The sequence below is a fragment of the Carlito syrichta genome, unplaced genomic scaffold, assembly GCF_000164805.1.
Source record: "Carlito syrichta isolate Samal-C Ts95f unplaced genomic scaffold, Tarsius_syrichta-2.0.1 Scaffold309457, whole genome shotgun sequence".
NCBI classification, from domain to species: Eukaryota; Metazoa; Chordata; class Mammalia; order Primates; family Tarsiidae; genus Carlito; species Carlito syrichta.
The window spans coordinates 158,655-183,748 of NW_007253553.1; the positions used below are offsets into that span (position 1 = coordinate 158,655).

The window sequence follows — 25,094 nt, forward strand, 5'->3', positions numbered from 1 at the left end:
CTGCACTCCAGTGTGGGCGACCAAGTGAGACTCCAACTCAAAAAAATAAAAAATAAAAAAATAAAAAGTCAAAAACCAGCATGTGTTGGCAAGGTTGCAGAGAAAAGGGAATGCTTCTACACGGTTGGTAGGATTGTAAGGTAGTTCAGCCTTTATGAAAAGGAGTGTGGTATTTTCACAAATAACGAAAAATTGAGCTGTCATATGGTCTAGCAATTCCACTTCTGGGAATATACCCAGAGGAACATAAATCACTTTACCAAAAAGACACCTGCACACATACGTTCATTTGAAAAAGCAACAGCAAGGAATCAACCCAGATGCCCATTGAAAGTGGACCAGATGAAGAAATATCTTGGAATACTATGGAATACTATGGAATACTATGAATACTATGAATACTATGTATTCATACAATGGAATACTATGCAGTCGCATGGAAGAACTAAATAATGTCCTTTGCAGCAACATGGATGCAGCTGGAGACCATCATTTTAAGTGAACTATCAAAGAAACAAAAAACTGAATATCACATACTCTCACTCATAAGTGGGCTCTAAACATTGGGCATGGGAGCACAAAGGAAGGAATAACTGCTAGCAGGGGGAGGGAAAGAAGGGGATGAGCAGCATTCAGCCACCCATTGGGTTGCAGGTTCACTACCAGGGGTGAGAGTGCTCACTAGAACCTCACCTGCATGCAATTTACTTATGTAGTAAATCTTCACATGTACCCCACAACTCTAAAATAAAATAAATACATAAATAATTAGATGCCTAAATAGTAAAGTATGCTTTTATGAAAAATAATTGGCAGCTGGAAAGAATGTCTGTAGGATAGTGAGGCTGTGTTTTTGCAAGAGTAGCAGGCAGCACTGAACACATCCCATTTAACCCACAGGCAAGGTAGGAGCCAGTGCACGACCCAAAATGCATTCATTTGCTAAAAGAAAATGAACAGTTTTTTTTCTTTTCCCCTTAAACTTAAATCTAGTTTTATCATTAAATGATTTCTGTATTTGACTGTTGATGAATATACAATCTGTGAACTTGATATCTGCTTTGATTTTGGTTTACCCGAATTGTTAGGAAAACACCAAGTTTCTCACATTAGACTGATTGCCCAGTGAGAGGGTCAGTGTGGAAGCATTTTTTCACAGAAGGTCTTGTCTCTAGGCAGCACTTGCAATAACGTGCATTCAGTCAAGAGTAGAGTTTCTACCTTGATTATTACTCATCAGGACATTATGGTTGAAATTAAGTATGACTGGTGCATCCTGCATTTGCAATACAGCACTTCTGATGCTCAACATGAGGGGGAACACTCTTTCTTCTACTTACCTAATATTGTCCCCAGTGTAAGGGATTTGACAGCATTGAATTCTGTCCCTGACGACAGGATGGCTTGCCTCCTTACATTCTGGTTAACCTATTAAATGTTCCACAAGAAGCAAACATTAAAATGGCCCGCAACTTTGATGATAGGAGGAGGGGAATCAAAAGAAGGTTAAGAAAAATGATAAAAAATAAGCCATATGTTACTGCTATCACAAAAGTTAAAGAAGTCAACTTCAAACAATAAAGGATTTAGAAAGGAGAGAACTGTTTCATTAAACAACTTCTGTAATATCTAAAATTCTACTCTAGCCTAGTGTCTCTTCCTTTTCCTCCTACGTTTATTCATGGCTTAAGTATCTATAATTGGTACCATCTACAAAGAGATATAAACTATTTTAAGACTCAAAGCTCGGTATTTCAAAGAAAATCCGTAATATGAGTATAAAATGTATTATATACATATTCAATATATAAAGGTGATTGTTCAAGACCCTGTGACAAGGTATAGCTTAAATACTCTGATGCTTTTTAAAAATGTATTCCCATTTAAGCAAGATCTTGATTTTTTCCTTGAGTTTAATGTACTGTAGCAATTGTTCTTATGTACCAAGTAAGTAGGGTTCCAATTAGTATATCACCAGTAGTCAATATGATAAACTAGACATTTCCCTGCCAAGTTAAGTCAAACCAATGAGGATAGCTTGTTAATGTCAATGGTCAAATATTAATATTCACTTTGACAATGTCATTGCTCAGCAAACACTGTTAAATAAAATAAAACACCATGATGATATTTTAAGTCCTATCAAGACTTAAGGAAAAACAGTGCTGATGTGTACCTATTATATTAGAATTTATTGTCAAATTTTTGCTCCAAGTCTTACATGCTGAGAATCACAACTGTAATTACTGCTGCTGTTATTGAATTTACTGTCTTACCTCTACAAAGACCATTGCTGCTTCTCTGTTAATCTTCACATGATGAAGCTGCCCATCAGCCAAGTTTTTAAAATCAAAGTTAAAAACATCAGGTGCTTCGTGTTTGTCTAGCTTATACCTAATCTGCAAACTTCCTAAAGAAGAAAAAAATGGCATTTTTAACTGGAGCAATTTTTTTTTTTTTTTTTTTTTATTAATCAGTAGTTTTTATTATGGTTTTGTGGGGTACAGTTAAGGGTAGGTGTACAATGACGTTTCATTCAGGCACCCTGTAGATAAAAAGTGTTTTCCCATCCCCCGACAGATATTTGCTACTGTTAATCCCATCCCCCTCCCCCCCGTAGGTTCCCAGTACCATCCGTCATTTTCTCATAGTATTGCATTGGATGTTCAAGGTCCATTATATGAGTGAGAACATGTGATATTCGGATTTTTGTTTTTGTGAGAGGTCACTCAGTATTATAGACTCTAGTTCCATCCAGGTTGCAGCGAAATTCATGATTTTGTTCTTTTTTATGGCTGCGTAGTATTCCATCGTGTATATGTACCACATTTTTTTAATCCAGTCCTCTTTTGATGGGCAGCATGGTTGTTTCCAGGTTCTTGCTATTGTGAACAATGCTGCGATAAACATACGTGTGCAGGTATCTTTTTTATAGAGTGATTTGTGTTCTTCAGGGTATATTCCCAGTAGGGGGATTGCAGGATCATATGGAAGGTCAGTTTTTAGAGCTTTTAGGAATCGCCACACTGCTTTCCACAGAGGTTGCACTAGTTTACACTCCCACCAACAGTGTAGAAGTGTTCCCTTTTCACCACACCCTCTCCAGCAGCTGTTATTTTTTGAGTTGTTGATAATTGCCATTCTGACTGGAGTTAGGTGGTATCTCAGTGTGGTTTTGATTTGCATCTCCCTGATGATTAGTGAGGTTGAGCATTTCTTCATGTGTTTGTTGGCTGCTCGAATGTCTTCTTTTGTGAAGTGTCTGTTCATGTCTTTTGCCCATTTTATAATGGGGTTGTTTGTTTTCTTCTTTTCAGTACGCTTCAGTTCCTTGTAGATCCAGGATGTTAAGCCTTTGTCAGACCTAGAGTTGGCAAAGACTTTTTCCCAGTCTGTAGGCTGTCTCCCTGCTCTCTTGATGGTTTCTTTGGCTTTGCAGAAGCTTGTCAGTTTAATAAGGTCCCATTTGTCTATCTTCTCTCTTAAGTCCTGTGGGTTTCGGGTTTTGTACAGAAATTGGATGCCAGTTCCGATTTCCATGAGAGTATTTCCTTCCTTTTCTAAGGTTCTTATGGTTTGAGGTTTTACATTTAGGTCTCTGATCCATTTGGAGTTAACCTTTGTGCATGGGGATAGATAGGGGTCCTGTTTCAATCTTCTGCATGTGGTCAGCCAATTTTCCCAGCACCATTTACTGAATAGGTTTTCCTCTCCCCATTGGTAGGTGGTGGGGGCTTTGTCGAAGATGAGTTGGTTGAGAAATTGAGGTTTTGCTGGAGCAATTTTTTATATAATTTTGGTTTTTATTTAATAAAACCTATTGAGCATTTACTTGGGTACACCAATATTTGTTCTTCCTGAAATAATGATGTGTTGTTCCAGGACCAAATTCTGAACCCAATTATACTATTTTACAAGTGAACCAAACGAGTTATCATAAAAGGTCTCTTTTCAAGTTCTCCTATTTTCCTTAACTAAAGGAAAAAGTCTAAGTTCTGTGTGAAAACTGTCAGTGAGGGTCTAAGTTAATTATTAATGTGTGTTCATATTATTAAATGGCAAAACCTTAAGCAATATTGCATTAAAATTTAGTTTCTATAAGCATAACTTCTTTTAATGTGGCTTATTTTTATGCATTTTGATGTATTACTGACAAATGCATACTTAATTTTCTTTGCATAACCAGGATTTTTTTCGTCAATGTTTCTGCCCTAGTCAAGAAATAAACCAAAGAGAAAAGTAAGAGGTTTGTTACAATATCCAAATTTCTCAATTCACACACTGGTCTTCTCTGTAATTCTTTTATTGCCTATAACAGATCCTATTGGTCAGATATTGTGGAAAACTTTTCTAGAAGTTCAATTTCCTCTTTCATGTGCCATGAAGCAAGATTAAAGTTTTGTTCTAAAGCAAAGTTAGTTTTGTTCAGAAAGGCCTGTGGGGCAAGGGTTGGGTAACTCCTATATCCACATTTCTGTTTCACGTACCTATGACATGAGTGACTTCTCAACTATTGATGGATAAAGAGCAAATATGTTTACCTGATGCATAGGATATTGGCTTTTATGTGATTTAAGCTCTTCTTTACTTTGCTTAGAAGGTAGAGAAAAGATTTTCGATGTTTAAAATGAGATCTCTTATTTCAAAGAGAGGTGCAAAACTGATTTAGATTATTTATGTACAAAAGGAAAGGTCTTCTTAGCAATAACAAAAAGCACAGTTTCACACCAAATATGTAAAGGGATCAAACTTTAATGGAAGAGAGGCATCTCAATTAAATCACTAAAATGTTAACTTTTGCTATAAACATTTGGAATTATAAAGAAAAACAAACCTACTCTAATTAAATGAGAAGTGCAGGAAATATTTTTAGGTTTCCAGTTTGTGGTTTGAACACTGAAATGGCCTGTTTCATCATGGTCATAATTTTCTAATTCAGTCTTGTTCTTAGACTAAGGACACTCACCATTTGGGGCAAGGATAACAGAAAGGTATTCCTCATAGAAGGAGCTCACATAGAGCAGTAAGGTGGGGGTCCCAGTGGTTCGGAAGCTCATTGTGGCCGTCTCCCTGGTCAATGTGAGCTTCTCATGAAATAAAGCTGCAAAGGAACTGGAGTTCTTACTGGAGGTATAATTGTAATGTTCTTGAAAATTGTAGATCACTGAGGAGCCCATTCCAAAGTATGCAGAAATCTCTGGAATGACACAAATTTTTGTTATGTTAGGAATATGTTGAGTGCAAGACTCTTGCTTTATGTGTATTTATAAAAGATCTCTAATCCTTAAATATTCTGAGAGAAAATAATAATGGTATCTTTTATTACTTTTTACTTTAAAAATTTGTAAGATTAAAAAAATAAAATATGAATCTTTTTATTCTAATAAAACATGCACAACTACTCTCCCCCATATTCCCATAATGCAGAATTGAGTAATAATTAACATTTTATTATTGTCTCCAAAATATACTTCCTCAGAGATTTACATAACATTAAGTCTCCAGTATAGAGGTATAATTTAGAGGTTATTGCTCTCTTCAGGGCATTGCACTGATGATCCTTTGAGAAATCCAGAAAGAATTGCTACTAGATATAATAGAATTAGCCACAGGCTTCTCAAGAATGGAATCTTATCTTCTCCTAAATTAAATAGAGGGGTTTGGGACAGAAGCAATCTATTTCAAATAATCACACAGAATCATCTTATCATTCCCTTAGAGTATCAAATGCCAGAATGCTGTTCGTATTCTTTTCTCTCCTACAATTTCCCTGTGACCTGCTCCTTGGCCACATTCACCTTGTGTGCAGAATGGCCCATCATATGCTGAGAAGGCACAGTCACAGGAGATCCCTCTGGGTTTCTCAGTACATCTCCCTCCATGGTGACACAAGTGTCCATAGCTGCTGCAGTGTCCCGCACACCCTGGCTCCACTCCTGGTGTCACTGTGGCTCTTTCTTCCAGATCCAGGGCCATCCCATTCAGCTGCAGAGAACGAATGCATCCCAGGAAGCCTTTCTGTCTGGTGGCTGTCCCACCTACAAGGGAAACAGCAAAAATAGAAGTGAGTTCCTGGTATCCTAATTGAGATTTCACATCCCTCGTCAACCTGAGGCCCAATGGAAAATGTCAGAAACTGTGGTCTTTCAAAATATTTTCTGAAAAAAAAAAATTTTTTTAAAGCATAGGTTTTGATCAAATATTAAGAATTACTGGCTGGGTGCAGTGGCTCACGCCTATAATCCCAGCACTTTGAGAGGCTGAGGTGAGAGGATTACCTGAGCCCATGGGCTCGAGATCAGCCTGGGTTACTTGGTGAGATCTCATCTCTACAATAAATCAAAAATATTAGTTGGGCATGTGGTGCATGCCTGTAGTTCCAGCTACTTGGAAGGTTAAGGTGGAAGGATTGCCAGAGCCCAGCAGGTAGAGGCTGACATGGCCATGAGCGTGCCACTACAGTCCAGTCTGGGCAATAGAGTGAGACTTCTACTCAAATAAATAAATAAGTAAATAAATAAAAGAAAAAAAGGAAATGCAGCAAAAAGCATTTTGGGGGAGGGGGCCAAAGAACAAAAATAAAACAATCAACAAGAAAATCAAAGGGAAGTCTTCCTCTACTGAAAGCTGTAATCTTTAAAGAAAAGATAAAATACATCAACAGATGTAAAAACAAGAACCACATGATTATATAATCAGATGCAGAAAAAGCTTTTGATAAAATCCAGCATCCCTCCTTGATTAAAAATCCTCAAACACCTAGGCATAAAAGGAACATTCCTCAAAATAGTAAGTACCATTTACGATAACCCCACAGTCAGCATATTGCTAAATGGACAGAAACTGGAAGCATTTCCCCTGAAAACCAGAACAAGAGAAGGCTGCCCACTCTCACCCTTCCTGTTCAGCATTGTGTTGGAAATCTTAGCTAGAGCAATTAAACAAGGGAAGGAAATCAGGAGTATTGAAACAGGAAAAGAGGAAGTTGAGTTATCCCTCTTTGCTGATATGATCCAATACCTTGAAAACCTAAGAGAATCTGTCAAACACCTCCTCGCACTGATAAAGGACTTTGGCAAAGTCTCAGGGTACAAAATAAATGTGCAAAAAAAAGTTGCATTCTTATACACCAACAACAAACAGGCAGAGAAACAAATAAAAAGCACAATCCCATTCACAATAGCCACAAAAAAATGAAATTCCTCAGCATCTTCCTAACCAGAGAAGTGAAAGGCCTTTACAACGAGAACAACAAAACACCACTCAGAGAAATTCAAGAAGACACAAACAAATGGAAAAATATTCCATGCTCATGGATAGGGAGAATCAACATTGTTAACATGTCCATCCTACCAAAGGCAATCTACAGATTCGACACAATACCCATTAAATTACCAACATCGTTCTTATCAGACCTGGAAATGACAATACAGAAATTCATATGGAAACATAAACAACCATGAATAGCCAAAACAATCCTCAACAAAAAAACAAAGTGGGAGGTATCGCACTCCCAGACTTTAATCTTTACTCTAAGGCTACAATCATCAAAACAGCCTGGTACTGGTATAAGAACAGGCATATGGACCAATGGAATAAAACAGAAATTTCAGAAGCAAAACCTCAATATCTCAGGCAACTCATCTTTGACAAAACCTCCACCAACAACCAATGGGGAGACGAGAACCTATTCAGTAAATGGTGCTGGGAAAACTGGTTGATCACAAGCAGATGAGTCAAACAGGACCCCTACCTATCACCATACACAAAAATCAACTCTAAATGGATCAAAGACCTTAACATAAAACCTTAAACTGTAAGAATCTTAGAAAACTCAGGAGACATCCTTACAGAAATCGGAGTAGTTAACCAATTCTTGATCAAAACCCCAGATGTCCATGCCATAAAAGATAAAATAAACAAGTGAGAACACATCAAAATCTTCTGCAAAGCAAAAGAAACCATCAGGAGAGTGGGGAGGTAGAATGGGGAAAAATATCTGCCAATTGTACATCTGACAAAAGGCTAACATCCAGGATCTACAAGGAACTCAAGCATGCCAAAAGGAAAAAAAAAACAGCCCTGTTAAAAAGTGGGCAAAATACATGAATAGACACTTCTCAAAAGAAGACATACGGGCAGCTAACAGACACATGAAAAAGTGCTCAGCCTCACTAATCATCAGAGAAATGCAAATCAAAACCACATTGAGATAACACCTAACCCCAGTAAGAATGGCCATCATTAATAAAAACATTAATAACAACATCAGATGCTGGCAAGGATGTGGAGGAAAGGAATGCTTCTATGCTGGGGGAATGCAAACCAGTTTAACCACTACAGGAAACAGTGTGGAGATTTATAAAAGAACTAGAAATTGACCTTCCATATCTACAAAAAAGATACCTCCATTTGCATGTTTACTGTAGAAGTATTCAGAACAGCAAACTCATGGAACCAACCACATTGCCCATTGAAACGGGACTCGATTAAAAAAAAAAAAGAGTGGTACATATACACAATGGAATATTATGCAGACATGAAGAAGGATAAGCATACAGACTTTGCAGCAACTTGGATGGGCTAGGGTCTATAATATTCATTGCTCTATCACAGAAACAAAGAACAGAGTACCACATGTTCTCACTCATAAGCGGATCCCGAACATTTACCACAAAACTAGAAGAAAGGGATTGGCAGTAGCAGGATACTGTTGGGGTGTGGGTTAGACCACATCAACAAGGGTACCTGATCTCAAACCAGGCAAAGTGGGGACCAAAGGGAGGCCCAAATTTTACTTGTATAATGTTCACTTGTATACCTAATCCTGAATTGTACTCTATACCTTTAAAATAAAATATTAAAAAAAGCATTTATCAAAAAATAAAAAACCACAATTTAAATTACCCACGGAAAATGTAATAGTTATATTAAATGTATGCAAATAATTTTAAAAATGAATAAACAAACACAAAAAAAGAGGCATGCAGGAGCCAGAGCAGGTTCTGAATGTGCTGGATGTGATAAGGGAGCCGTGAAGGGAATAGAACCCCTGGAGAGAGCCCAGGAGCTGGGGGAAAGTTCTGTAGCAACAGACACAAGGCTGGTTCTGTGACCTGGCTTCCTAAGGTGTGTTTTTGAGGAGACACTGGAGAATGTTGTCTCAAGTACAAGGCAGCTTCTCTAATGGCACTGAGAAGGGAAAAGGGACAAATGGATGGAAATTGCTAAGTGTTTTATAAATGGAATTGATGAGAAGCTGTTGAAGCAAACATAAACTGGCTATGATACTGAGTGCAAGTTTGGAAGTTAGCCTAATATGGGTTTGGATTCTTTTTCTAGTTGGGTTTCTATGATCAAGTCATCTGATCTGTCTGAGGTTCCATTATTTCACCTATAAATTGAATACAATACCTTGGGAAAAGATACTAAATGTTAACTAAATATGAGGCTTAGTAAATGGCGCCATAGTAGTCTTGTCCTTGTTGTCATTGTTTGCGACTGCTATTATCACTGCTTTTGTAGTTACGATTTTCTCTTGGTCCATCTCTGCACTGACAGCACAGTTCGGCTGATCATAAACCAAGAGCACTCCGGCACTCACCCACATAGAGCTGGCTGTTGAGCTGTAAGCGCAAGTGGCCCTCGGCAGGGACAGGTTGAATCTTGAGAGGGAGGTGATCCACTTGAAGTGAGGCTTCTTTAATGTTCCTCTCTGCCCTCACGTGGTGCCATCGATCATCATTGAAGGGAATGGGTGACTGCACCGTGACCTCGCAAGGACCATTGCCCACATCAAAGGAAAAGGTCAATTCTGAGGTAGCTGGAAATTGTAGATATGAGAGCTGCTCAAGTTAATTTAGTATTAACTAATCATGAGAACAGCATCATGACTGCTCACTAAGGAGGAGACAGTGACACTGATGCAGAAAATGTTTCTCTGAGTTGGTGAGCAGGGCAAAATAAATGCATTTCTTGGAAGAAGAAAAACAAACTGACTTTAACATACTCATCGGAATTTACTATTCACCTAGCTAAGCTCTGAGTAGTAGAGATACTCACCTGTAAAAGAAAACTAGCACATTAATTGGCATTAAGTGGATGTATTTAAAGCTTTATATCATTTTAAATTTTAAGTTTTGCATAAACAATGTGACTAGTTAATTCAGTCAAATAACCTTGTAATTTATCAAGCAATTAGTTATTTGACCCATTTGGTTTAATCTTCCGATTGCACACAGGGTTAAGGCAGCACAAAATTGTCAGAGACTGTGTTTCATGAATTATTGTTTTTCTCTCTATTTCAGACAATTATTTTAAATAATATAATTTTAGTATTTAATAAAAAATACAATTGATAAGGAAGCATGGCAATATATTAAAAGTTGGATTATTATTCCACTGCTGGGTACATATCCAAAAGAAAATAAATTGTATATCAAAGAGATATCTGCACTCCCATGCCAATTGAAGCACTATTCATGATAGCCAAGATATGGAATCAACCTAAGTCATACATCAACAGACAAATAGATTAAGAAAATGTGGTATATATACACAATGGAATATTATTCAGTCATTAAAAAGAATGAAATCCTGTCATTTACAGCAACATGGATGGAACTAGAGGACATTATATTAAGAGAATAAGCCAGGGACAAAAAGACACATACTCATGTTCTCACTTATGTGTGGGAACTAAAACAGTAGATCTCTTGGAGATAGAGTAGAATGGTGGTTACCAGAGGCTGAAAAAGCTAGAAGAGAAGGGAGGATGAAGAGAAATCACTTAACATTTAAAAAACTGTAGTTAGATAGAAGAAATAAGTTCTAGTGTTTGATGGCACAGTAGGCTTACTATAGTTAACAACAATTTATTGTGTATTTCAAAGTAGGTAGAAGAGAAAATTTGGAATGCTCTGAACACAAAGAAATAGTAAGTATTTGAGGCAATGGAAATCTCAATTACTCTGACTATATTATTACATGTATCAAAAATATTGTGTGTATCCCAGAAATTTACACAGTCATTACGTAGCAATACAAAATTAGATTACAAAGGGTTTTATTGCTAATAGTTCAGCACCAAGTGGCTCTGTTTAGAGTGGGCAACTCACCACGTAGCTCTAGCCTGATAAAGTCTGTGATCCCCAGGTACTCCACAAACACCCCAGAAGGAGCTGTTGTCTTAAAAAAGAAAGACATGTCAGCACTAAGCTCTCCACGGAACGTAGGAAAATGAAGGTATGAAGTCTCAGTGTTGAAGGAAGCTGAATTCCAAAACGAATCTGTTTACAAAAAGAAAAAGAAAAAAGACAAATGATGAAAATAATGAAACAAACAGCAATTCCAGTGTTAGTAACCATTATCTATGCAAGTATTCATTTTCAGTTTCTTCTGAACACATAGCCATAATATGAAGGTCCAAATGGAGATTATTTTAATGATTAAGAATTCTGGGCATGAATGCAATAGAAGGACGATCACTATAGAAATGATCTGTGTTTTAAAAAACAATTTTATTTTTTTAATTTATGAAGTAAAAATGGTTTTCATTATGTAAAGTTATGAAAATGATAACTCATGCATAGATTTGTGTGACCATTACCAGAATCAGGGTAAAAGACAGCCGTATCATCCCCCCAAAACTCCCTCTTCCTAGCTCGATAGTCATGCCTCTCCCATTCCTAACCCCTGGCAACTCCTCTCTGGCCCTGTACTTTCTGCCTTTTCTAAATGTCATATCAATGGAGTCATGCACTCACTACGATGCCTTTGAGATTCATTCAACTTGTTGCATCTATTAATATGTGCCTTTATATTGTCTACTTCATTTATATGGATGTAGTATAGTTTATTTGCCCACACTGAAGAACATTTACAGTTGTTTCTAGACTAGGACTATTATGAACACAGCTGCTATAACCATTTATGAAAAGGTTTTCATGTAAAGTTTTCATTTCTCTAGGGTTAAATATCCAGGAGTAGAATTCCCGGGTCATATAGTAATTATATATTTAATTTTATAATTAAATATATTATATTTAATTTTATAATTAAAATTGAATTAAAGAAATTCCTAAACAGTTTTGAAGAGTGGCTATCCATTTTTCATTTTTGTCAGCACTGTATAAGAGATCCAGTTGTTTTGCCTCTTGGTCAGTGCTTGGTTATTATTAGCATTTTTTTTTTCATTTTAACAATTCAAATTGATGTGCAGTGGTATCACATTTTAATTTGCCTTCCTTAACAGCAAATGCTGTTGAAGACATTTTCATGTGCTCAGTTTTCATTCTTATATCTTTTTGGGTGACGTGTCAATTTGAGAAGAATTGGCATCTTTTCTATGCAGTATGCAGAGTTTTCCAATTCATGGACACAGTATGTCTCTCCATTTACTTAAAATTTCTTGATTTTTTTCCTTCAGCATTTAGGAGTGTTTAGCTTATAGATCCTATACATGCTTTGTTACATGTCAGTAGCATTTTATTTATTTATTTTGAGATTCCTTGAGATTTTCATACATATGTCTGAATAGTTTTCTCTCCTTTCAATCTGTACGCATTTATTTCTTGTATTGCATATTGCACTGGCTAGGACTTCCAGTATGATAGAAGTTGCTGAACACAAGAGAGGGGTTGAATAGCCCTGTCTTTGTTCCCAATCTCAGGAAGAAAGGATTCAGTCTTTTACCACTAATTATGATGCTAGTGTTGTTTTGTGTAGATACCCTGTATTAGGCTGCAAAGTTCCCTTCTGTTACTAGTTTGCTAAGAGTTTTATTATGAATGCTATTATGGTATTAATTATCCTGTTGAATCAGTTAGCATGATAATTCAAATTATGATATTCATATGATATTCAACCAATGCAGAAAAAGCACTTGGTGTAATTTTTCTCCTTTATAGTGAATTACATAGATTGATTTCTAAATATAATCAACCTTGCATTCCTGGAACTCCAGTTGTTCATGCTATACTACTCTTTTAAATATTCTTGTATTTGATTTGCTAATATTTTGTTGAAGATTTCTGTATCAATGTTTGTGATAAATATTCATCTGTAGGTATCATTTTTTTGCACTTTCTTACCTAGTTTGGATCTCAGGGCAATGTCAGCCTCATATAATTAGTTTAAAAGTGTTTCCTCTTCTATTTTATGAAAGAGATCATGTGCATATGGTGTTTCTTTAGACATACTGACTAGTGAAGCCATCTCTGCTGAGACTTTTTTTTCAGAAGGCTTTAGTATTAAATACTTTTGAGTTTGTTTCAGTTATTTGTCTCATCTTGAGTGAGCTCAATGTCTCAATCATGGCTCACTGCAGCCTCAATCTGATAGCCTCAGGAGCTCTTTCTGCCTCAGCCTCATGAGTAGCTAGGACTACAGGCACATGTCACCATGCCTGGCAAATTTTTTGAATTTTTGTAGAGATGAGTTCTTGCTATGTTGCCCAGGCTGGAGTTTGTGATTTACAAGGAATTAGTCATTTTAATGTTATACAATTTATGTGTATAGAGTTGTTTGTAGTATACTCTTATCATACTTCTGATGCCTGTGGTGTCTGCAGTGATATCTCAACTTTCATTTCTCATGTTGGTAATTTTTATCTTTTCTCCTGTTTTTGACTGTTTTTCTGGGCACTTATCAAACTTATTGATCTTTTAATAGAAAACCTTTGTTTCTCAGATCTTCTCTATTTTGTTCTGCTTCTAATTTAATGATTTCTGTTTTTATTTTTATTTCCTTCATTCTGCTTACTTTAGGTTTATTTTTCTCTTTTTTTTTCTAGCTTCCTAGGGTGAAAGCTTAGATTATTGAATTGAGATCTTTTTTCATTTATAATAGACATTTAATGCTGCAAGTGTCTGTCTAAGCACTGCTATAACTATAGCCCACTAATTTGATAAGTTTTATTTTCATTTTAATTCAGTTAAATTATTTTGTAATACTTGATAAGACCCTCTCTGTGAATCATATGCTATTTAACAGTTTGATGCTTAATTTCCAAGTGCTTGGGGACTTTCCTATTATCTTTGTTATTTATTTATGGCTTTCAATTCTGGAAGAGAATGTACAACTTCAGTTATTTAACATGTGCTAAAGTTTATTTAATGACACAGAATATGCTCTCTCTGAGCTAATGATCCACGTGCAATTGAAAAGATTCATTCAACTTCTCATGTCTGTCTTTTGCCACACTTGGAAAGTTTTCAGTTATTATTTTTTTCCAATTTTTTTTCAAAATAGAAATTAAGATGGCTACCATGAAGCAGCTGGAGTGAGTTTCTCCTACAGAGTAATCCAAACTAGAGAGAGTTTCCCCAGCACCCAGAGAGGAACAGATCCAGCAGCATGCTCCACAAGTGCCCAAATAATAACCACTTAAAGCAAAGAAGAAGAAAAAAAATTCACCGACCTGGCTGGAACTGGTTGAATTTTTGCCTGCACCACCACCATCCACCACAGCCTCTGGACACAGTGGGGAAGGTACATGACAGAAATTTGGGAGTTCTGTGCTTCTGCCGTGAACTTGCAGGGTTCCCTGAGCCTGTGGGACCCCAGCCCCTCACAGGAAACTGAGTTTTCCACAGCCATGCTCTGCCTTGGAGTGATGCAAGAAAAAACCTTGAGCAGTGCCAGCTGCCATTTCCCAGGAACAAAACTCTTGCAAGGTGGAGTGGATGCCTTCTAGACAAAGTGGAAGGGAACAGGCTCCAAGGCCAAACTCTGCAGCTGCAGACAATTTGCAGCTGGGTGAGTTGCTTGAGAACACCTGAAGCCCTGAGGTCAGTCACAACATTCAGATTGCAGACTGCCTGAAGTCAAGGCAGGAGCTGGGTGAGCCATAGCTACCTCTTACTCCCCTTGTGAACTCTTCTGTGTATTAATTACCCCAGTAGCCTGGAAATCCTCTCTAACCTCACTGGGGTAGTTAAGAGTGCACACTTGTGGGATCCTTCAACTCCTTTCCTCTGCATCCCCCAAAAAGGCTCAAATCAGACACAAATCTCAGGAAATCCCCTGAGTCCCACCCTCAGCCTAGCCAGGCTGCACACTTCCTTGGAGAAGCCCTATAGCCACCATCATAGTCAGCTATCTCCTACAAGTGCCACCTCCTGGCTGGATATCAACAGTACCACCAACCACATCAGATAAAATACCTCAGTTTTGGAGAAGACCAGATCCTAAGTGCCAGCTAACAACACTTTCCAAACTACTACAGTCACTCAGGATATCATGAGCTAGTGCAGGTACATAGCATAGGGCTGCCACATCTGCCAATTGAGAAACTAATCACATGAAAGTTATATATAACCAAGGAAACCCCACAGTGCCCACGTCATCCCCCTGCTAGCTTCAAATAAGAAGAAACAATCTACATAAATGAGAAGGAACCAGAATAATTCTGACATATGAAAAAACAGAGTTCTCCAACACCCCCAAAAGATCATACCAACTCTTCAACAAGGAATCCTAACCAGAATGAAATTTTTGAAATTCCAGACATAGAATTTAAAAGGTTGATTATAAACTTGGTCAATGAACTTCAAGAGAACATTGAAAACCAACATAAAGAAATTTCTCCAAGAAATGTGGGAAACGTCCAAATCTAAAAATCACACATATTCCTGAAGCAGAAGAAGAGAAAGCAACAAGTTTGGAAAATCTGTTTGAGAAAATAATGTAGAAAAACTTCCCTGGTCTTGCCAGAGATCTAAACATCCAGATAAAAGAAGTCCAAAGAACCTCCAAAAGATTCATTGCAAAAGGTCATCCCCATGGCATATAATCATCCAGCTATGCAAGGTTAATATGAAGGAAAGAATTTTAAGAGAAGTAAGACAAAAGTATCAAATAACTTACAAAGTAAATCTATCAGACTAACAGCAGAATTCTCAGAAGAAATCCTACAAGCCAATAGGGATTGGGATCCCACCTTCAATCCCCTCAAAGAGAACAACAATCAGCCAAGGATTTTGTATCCTGTACAACTAAATTTCACAAATGAAGGAGAAATTAAGTTCTTTGTAGAAAAGTAAACGCAAAGGGAATTTGTCACCACTAGACCAGCTCTACAAGAAATACTCAAGGGAGTCCAAGTTACTCAAACAAAAGGGCAAAATAACAACAGTGGAAAAATGCTGGAAATCATAAAGTACACAGGCTTTATAAAACACCAACACAATATAGAAAATAAAGCGACAAGATAACTACTAGTATGATGAATAGAATAGTACCTTACATATCATTATTAACTCTAAACATAAATGATCTCAATGTCCCACTAAAAGATATAGTCTGAAAGAATGAATTAAAAAAAAAAACACCTCCTAAATATCTGCTGCCTTCAAGAGACCCACTTAACTCACAAAGAATCCTATAGACTCAAGGTAAAGGAGTGGAGAAAAATATTCCACACAAATGAAAACCAAAAGTGAGCAACAATAGCCATTCTCATATCAGATAAAACAGCCTTTAAATTAAAACAGTAAGAAAAGACAGAGATCGCTATTATATAACAATAAAGGAATCAATCTAATGGGAAGGCATAACAATTTGAAATATATATGTGCCTAACACTGGAGCCCCAGGTTATAAAGCAAAGTCTACTAGACCTAAAAAAAAAAAAAAAAGAGATATACAGCAATATGATAATAGTGGGGAGCTTACACTCCACTGACAGCAATAGACAGATCATCGAGGCAGAAAGTCAACAAAGAAACAATGGAGTTAGACAGGACTCTAGAGGGACTGGAACTAACAAACATTTACAGAACATTTCATCCCAAAACTACAGATGTACATTTTTCTCATCAGCAAATGGAATATTTTCCAAGATATGCCATATGATAGGCCACAAATCTAGTTTCAATAAATTCAAAAAAAATCAAAATCATATTAAACACCATCTCAGACCACAGTGGACTAAAACTAGAAGTTATTTCTGAGAAGAACTTGTGAAGCCAAAGATGTGAAAGGTAAACAATTTGCTGCTGAATGATCCTTGGGTCAACAGTGAAATCAAGATGGAAATTTAAAAATTCCTTGAAATGAATGACAGCAATGAAACAAGTTATCAAAACTTCTGGGGCACAGCCAAAGCTGTGCTCAGAGGAAAATGTATACTACTTAGGACCTACATTAATAAGACTGAAAGATCACATATTGACAACCTAATATCACACCTCAAGGAACTAGAAAAATGCAAACAAACCAAACCCAAAGCTAGCAGAAGAAAAGAAATAATGAAGATCAGAGCAGAACTGAAAAAAATTGAAATAAAAAAAACTAAGGATCAGTGAAACAAAAAGTTGACTCTTTGAAAAGATAAACAAAATAAATAAACCACTAGCTAGATTAGTTAAGAAACAAAGAGAGAAGACTCAATTTAGCTCAATTAGAAATGAAAAAGAAGTCATTACAACTGATATGATAGAAATTTAAAGGTCATCTGAGACTATTATGAACACCTTTATGCAAACAAACTAGACAATCTAGAGGAAATGAATACATTCTTGGAAAGGTACAATCCTCCAACCTTGAACCAAGAAGAAATAGAAAGCCTGAACAGGCCAATAACAAGTAGTGAGCTTGAAAGAGTGATTAGAATTCTCCTAATAACAAAAAAACCCAGAATCTGATAGACTCACAGCTGAATTCTACCAGAACTTTAAGAACTGGTACCAATTTTACTGAAGTCATTTCAGGAGAATGAAGAGGAGATAATCCTCCCTAACTCATTCTACAAGGCCAGTATCACTCTGATACCAAAGCCAGGAAAAGACACAACAAAAAGAAAACCACTGAACATAGATGCAAAAATCCTCAACAGAATATCAGCAAACTGAATTCAACAGCACATTAAATAATAATAATAATAATACACTATAACCAAGTGGGTTTTATCCCAAAGATGCAAGGGTGGATCAACATACGCAAGTCAATAAACGTGATTCACCACAAAAACTAAATTAAAAGCAAAAATCATATGATCATTTAAATAGATGCAGAAAAAACATTTGATAAATCCACCATACCTTCTTGATAAAAACCCTCAGCAAAATAGGCATAGAAGGAATATTCTTCAAAATAATAAAAGCCATATACAATAAACTCACAACCAATGTTATCCTGAATGAAGAAAAGTTGAATCTGTTTCCTCTTAGAATGGGAACAAGGCAAGGATACCTACTTTCAGCACTCCTGTTCAACATAGAACTGGAAGTCCCAGCCAGAGCAATCAAGTAAGAGAAAGATATAAAGCTTATCCAAATTGGAAAAGAAGAAATCAAACTATCTTTGTATGCTGATGACATGCTCTTATATCTATGATCTAGAGAACCCTGAAGACTCCTCCAAAAGATTCCTGGACTTGATAGATGAATCTGGCAAAGTTTCAGGATACAAAATCGACAGACACAATTTAGCAGCACTGCTATATACCGATAGCAATCAAGCTGAGACTCAAATCAAGAACTCCATTCCATTTACAATAGCACCCAAAAGGCTAAAATGTCTAGGAACATGTTTAACCAAGGAGGTGAAAGACCTCTAAAAGGAAAACTACAAAACATTGATGAAAGAAATAGCAGAGGACTCAAACAGAGAAATAGCCTATGTTCATGGATTAGAAGAATTAACATTATTAAAATGACCATATTACCCAAAGTTACCTACAAGTTCAATGCAATCCCTATGAAACTACCAATGCTGTTTTTCACAGAATTAAAAAAATCCTAGAATTCATATGGACCCAAAAAAGAGCCAGAAGAGTCAAAGCAATCTTATGCAAAAAGAAAAAAGCTGGGGGCATCACATTACCTAACTTCAAATTATACTATAAAACTGTAATAACCAAAACAGCATGGTACTGGTACAAGAGCAGATGCATTGACCAATGGAACAGAATAGAGAATCCAGAAATAAACCCAAATACCTGCAACTAACTGATCTTTGACAAAGCAGACAAACATACACTGGGGAAAGGACACCCTATTCAACAAATGGTGCTGGGAAAATTGGATAGCTACATGCAGAGCAATGAAACTTGATCCCTATCTCTCCCCATATACAAAAATCAACTCAAGATGGATTAAAGACTTAAATGTCAGACCTGAAACCATAAATATTCAAGGAGAAAACGTAGAAAAAAACTCTTCTGGATATCAGCATAGGCAAAGCATTTATGACCAAAACCCCAAAAGCAAACGCAACTAAAACAAAAATATATAGGTGAGACTTTCTTAAACTAAAAAGGCTTCTGCAGAGCAAAAGAAATAATCAAAAGAGCGAAAAGGCAACCTACAGAGTGGGAGAAGATATTTGCAAACTATACATCTGACAAAGGACTAATATCCAGAATCTACAAATAACTCAAACAAATCATCCAGAAAAAAGCAAATAACGTCATTAAAAAGTGAGAAACGACATGAACAGACATCTCTGAAAAGAAAATACAAAAATGACCAAAAAAATATGAAAAAATGCTCCACATCACTCATCATCAGGGAAATGCAAATTAAAATCACAATGAGATACCATCTTACACCAGTCAGAATGGTCATTATTATTTTTTTTTAATAAAAAACAATAGATGATGGTGCAGATGCAAAGAAAAAGGAATACTTATAAACTGTTGGTGGGAGTGTAAATTAGTACAGCCTCTGTGGGAAGTGGTGTGGCGATTACTCAAAGAACTAAAAGTAGATCTACCATTTGATCCAGCAATCCCACTACTAGGTATCTACCCTAAGGAACAGAGGTCATTATATTAATTTTAAAATATCCCTATTCTTGCATGTTCATTGCAGCATAATTCACAACAAAGATATGGGATCAACCTAAATGCTCATTTAACCAATCAGTGGATAATGGAAATGTGGTGTATAGACATAATGGAATACTATGAAGTCATAAAAAGAATGAAATCATGTCCTTTGCACCAACATGGATGGAACTGGAGATCATTATCTTAGTTAAACTGACTCAGAAGCAGAAAACCAATCACTGCATGTTTTCACTTGCATGTGGGAGCTAAATGGTCACAAAGATGGAAATAATAGATACTGGGGACACCAATGGGGTGGGGAGAGGTATGTTAGGTTTCAGAAACGACTTATGGGCACAATGTTCACTATCTGAGGAATAGGATACCTGAGACTCAATCCACACCACTACACAATATGTTCATGTAACAAATACACATGTGTACTCCTTGAATTAAAAAAAAAAAAATTCCAGCACCACACTTTCATGTCTTCTGGAAAGAAAAACACATGAATATTAGGTATTTTATTGCTGACCTACAGATCTCTGAGGCCCTGTTCATTTCCTTCAATCTTTTTTCCTTTCTCTCATTCAGACTGAATAATGTCTAATGATCTATCTTCAAGTTCATTGACTGTTCCATCTCAAATATGCTATTATGGTCATTCAGTACCTTCTATTTCGGTTACTATACTTTTCAGTTCTGAAGTTTATATTTTATTGTTCTTCATATACTCTATTCCTCTCCTATATATTTGTTTCTAGAGTTTTTATAATTCTTTTTTTGACTATTTGTGTAATAGCTGCTTTAATGTCTCTATCAAATAATTTTAACTTCTGTGTCATGTCATTGCCATTTGTAGGATGTCTTTCCCTATGAAAGCTAAGATTTTTCTGGTTCCTTGTCTGCTAGGTAATTCTGTATTATTTCTTAGATAATTTTTTGCAGACAGTTGGCCTGGTTGAGTTCTGGCCATGTGTTCCAACTTACCTTCAGTGTGTCATGGCTTTAAAGTCAATTCAGTTTTCAAAGCATTTGCTGGACTATTCAGAACTGTCTCTCACACACCACCCAGTGGCTATGCTTTTAGCTCAGCTCTAAACATTTTTAGTCAGCTTTTTTTTTTTTTTTTTTTTTGAATTGGAGTCTCACTCCGTCACCCAAACTGGAGTGCAGTGGCACGCTCCCGGCCACTGCAGCCTCGACCTGCTGGGCTTCGGTGATCCTTCCGCCTCAGCCTTCCAAGTAGCCGGAACTACAGGCACATGCTACCATGCCCGACTAATTTTTTATTTATTATAGAGATGAGGTCTCACCAAATTGTCCGGGTGGGTCTCAAACCTGTGGGCTCGGGTAATCCACTCACCTCGGCCTCCCAAAGGGCTGGGATTACAGGCTGAGCCACTGAGCCCGGCAGTTTGGTCAGCTTATTAGGAGATCAGATCCAGGCATGCTTAGCTCTAGAGTGAACATGGGACTTCAGAGGACTGTGGCTCAACAGGCCCCAGTGAGGACTTGCCTGGCTCAGAGTTCAGCATGTCCACTGGGAACCTGGGTGAAAATTGTGATTTGGTCTGTTCTTTGATTTGGGGCCATTGGCACCAGAGCACTCACTCTGGCTTCTCTGTTGAGTTTGGCTGAGTGGGCAAAGACAGCTGCACACAAATAGGTGCTAGAGCCACACAACAGCCCATTCAAGAGTGGTCAAGGAGATGGTCAGACATGGTCAGACTTCAGATCCATTTTTGAAGTTAGAATTAATAAGACTTGCTGACGAATTAAATGTGTATTGAGAGAAAAAAAGGATATGAATGGCTACAATGTTTTCAGTCTAAGGAGCAACTGGAAGAATAGAATTGTCATGTGCTGAGTCGGGGAAAACTGTAGTGGAAACTTTAAATAAAAAGTGTTTTGATAGGTTGAGTTTACAGTGCCCACTGAAATGCAAATCAAAGTGCAGAACAACCAGTCTGATGCAGGGGCCAGGAGTTCAGGGGATACTAGGCTTGAGATATAAATGTGCAGGTCACTCATCTATGTGGTATTGAAAACTGTGAGAATGATGGGAAATAGATCACTAACAGGGTATAGAGAAGAACAGGATCTAAGAGAGGGCCATGGACACCTTGACACTATCACACTGGTGAGAGGAAGACTGGGAAGGAGGGGGGAAGGAGAGAAACCAAGGCTCTGTGGCATGCTGGCCACCAAGTAAAGAAAATAAATCAAAGAGTATCATGAGAGGAAGTCACAGTTGCTCATGGGTCAATTAAGCAGATTACTGATAAATGTACATTGCTTTTAGCAATATCAAGGTCACATTGGTGACCTGGGCAAGAGCAGTTTCTGAGGAGTGTTGGCAGAGAAGTCCTGGATACAGTATATTCAAGAGAGACTACAAGGAAGAAAATTAAAGCTAGAAAATATATGTATTTAATTTTACTTATTTTGGAGGAGTTATTGTTGAGGTTTCCTATACGAACATTCAGAATTGCTGAAAGGCATTAATGAACAGATAGACCTGATGGGCTTTGTCCTCTCGTTTTCTCATTTACCAGTTTTTACTATCTTAGCACTCAGCAAAGTTGGTATATATTCAATATTTCCTAACAAATGATGTAACATTTCAGATTATTTCATTAGTCTTCACAGCCCTGGTCTTCTTTAAAATTAATACTATATAAATAGACATAACCCAGAGGTAGTATCATTTTTTCAGTTTTTTTCAATTACAACATATGCTTCTTATTTTCTAAGTTAATTATTCCTAATAAAATATAGATTGCCTAGATAGTCAGTGTTTTTATGAACCCATGCAGCTGAATTTCTCACAAAACACTAACATGCATCTTTAGGTGTCAAGATAGTTCCTCTTGCCACTACTTACTGTCCCCTTGGCAGAGAAGAGGTCCCAGAGCATAAGCCGCTTCAGAATGTGGTCGGCCTGTGTCTGTCATCACAACCTTAGTGACTGGCAGGTGTTCCTTATGGGAAAGGACTCCTATGTCACTGGTCCTAGGAAACAATACAACAATCTTAATGTTATTTCAAGAAATATTCAGATAAACAATAGTCTTTTATTACAGTTCAAGATGCATTAAGCTAAATTTGTAAATACATAATAGTAGGGAAATAAAACTGCTCATCTCAACACTCATAAACATGGTACTACTGTATCTACTGGAGTCATCTAAGGGCCAGTGTCCATTGTACCTGACCACAGAGGAGGAAGCAGTCATTGGCGCAGGCGTGAGACTACATTCCCAATACAAGTTAGCAGTTCACTGTTCTTTCCAGTTCAGTCACTGGATAAAAAGTAAATGCAGTTACACATGCAAAACAGGGCAATCTGCCCTCAACAAAAAAAACCATCTGACTGAATAGATTTAGGATTTCAATTTTCAGAATTCTATTAAGTCTTAGAGATTCCTCATGCAACAATTAGGCATTTCCTTTCCTGTTAATGTCATAAACTTAAAAACAAAAACAAAATACAACTTCAAGAGTGAGATGAAGACATGACGCAAAATGCACACATAAAACTCATAGGTGGGATAATGCATGTGAAGGTGCTCAGCCAACTGTCACTGTCCATTCATTCGACAAACACTTATTGTGTATCTTGCAGGCCTACTGATGGGGATGTGCACATAACAAACGCCATCTGTGCCTCCGGGAAATCTACTGGACGTTATAAATAACAATAATAGCAACAACAATAAAATGTCATCATGAAAGTAAATATTTGGGGGAACACTGATATCTGTGATTCCAATTCAAAAAGGACTAGTGTAGGGGCCAGAAGGCTGGCTGGTAAGCCGGCTATACCAACAACCTCCCCTCTGGACAATATAAGGAGATTTTTCTACACCGCTTAAGATGTTCATATTTTTTATTGCTGTTAGATGTTAATTACATGCATAAAGCTGACTGAGGGACAAATAATTATTTGTCTAGCTTATCTTCTGATGCTCTACATCTGTGTAGAGGCTAGGAAGTTTTAATTCCTAGCAATTACAAAGTCACCACTCACTCCTGTATATACAGGTAGAAGCATCTGAAACCGTCTCTTTTGCTGGTCAAAAATCAGCAAATTAATATGATCCGACCTAATAGCTTTGCTCCAAAAAAATTGGAATAACTTAATAGCCATTCCAATTCTATTTAGGTATCAAAATATTTGTTTAAAGTACAAAAGTTCTAACTGTTAAGAGTTGTTTTTTCCTGTTTAATATTTTTAGTAAAGTGACCGGCAGTGCATTTGATAAGAGATGAAGAAATATGAAATAAATATTAAATATTAAATAAAATTAAGAAACTGTTTTATTGACTCAGCTTGCTTTCAAAATCAGACAAAATAAAACAACATGGTTGCATGTGGGTAAGCCCCTGTGATTCCTGCTAATGGAAACACACCTGCAGAGTACACCAATACAGTAACATCAGCTGTGTTATAGACCTGGTAGAACAAAGTAGAAGGAATCTCTGAATTATGGAAGGAGTCAATCCGGGAGTTTATTTCATCATAAATATGAGGATAACACACTACACTAACTCCTGCTATTAAACAGCAACCTATCTGTAAATGACACATATAAATATTTTAATTCCTGTAACTGCTATTTTGATAAATCATCCTGGAGGAAAAATGTAAGTGCATTATTATTCCTCAAGGATCTTTGAACTTTAAAGGACCAAACTAAACTTTAGTTTTGCTTTTAACATTGACAATACGTAAGTAAAATCATAATGCATGTTGTATGTATTAAAACAGATAATAAAGTCTTTTTCATTCTGTTATTTGCAAAGTAACTTACTAAAACTGTAGGAATATTTAATAATTCTTATGTAAAAATTCATTATCAGTACAGGTCAAGGCCAAGTGCCCATGCTTCATGCAGAATATCATGAATTACCCAGTCACCAGACTAGTCAAAAACTGCCTAATTTATAGTTATATCTCAGTTTTCTTGTTTCTCTATTTTTTCCCAAATTTATAAACACAGCACATATACAGGGAAGACAATTTTGCTCAACAGTTTTAAATATTCACTTTCTTTTTTAGTTCCTTATGCTCTAAAAATTATTCTTCTTGTTCACTATGTTTCTTTCAGTAGATTTTTTTTGTTTTTTGTTTTTTTCGAGTTGGAGTCTCACTCTGTCGCCCAGACTGGAGTGCAGTGGCCACTCCCAGCCACCACAGCCTCGACCTGCTGGGCTCCGGCGATCCTTCCATCTCAGCCTTCCGAGTAGCCGGAATTACAGGCATGCGCTACCACGCCCAGCTGATTTTTTGATTTATTGTAGAGATGAGGTCTTGCTG

At 36.9% G+C, this 25,094-nt stretch overlaps 1 protein-coding gene across 1 annotated transcript in view; it reads right to left on the reverse strand.

The window, feature by feature from the left end:
* Positions 1–25,094, reverse strand: part of LOC103269695 (contactin-associated protein-like 3) — a 163,233-nt gene that overhangs the window by 25,962 nt on the left and 112,177 nt on the right. Inside the window, exons 13-19 of the mRNA XM_008067259.2 lie at positions 22,659–22,786; positions 11,118–11,288; positions 9,605–9,823; positions 5,799–6,038; positions 4,967–5,197; positions 2,277–2,410; positions 1,341–1,428 (exon numbers count right to left, since the gene is read on the reverse strand). Of these exons, the coding sequence (XP_008065450.2) occupies positions 1,341–1,428; positions 2,277–2,410; positions 4,967–5,197; positions 5,799–6,038; positions 9,605–9,823; positions 11,118–11,288; positions 22,659–22,786 (1,211 nt within the window). The remainder of the gene's footprint in view (positions 1–1,340; positions 1,429–2,276; positions 2,411–4,966; positions 5,198–5,798; positions 6,039–9,604; positions 9,824–11,117; positions 11,289–22,658; positions 22,787–25,094) is intronic.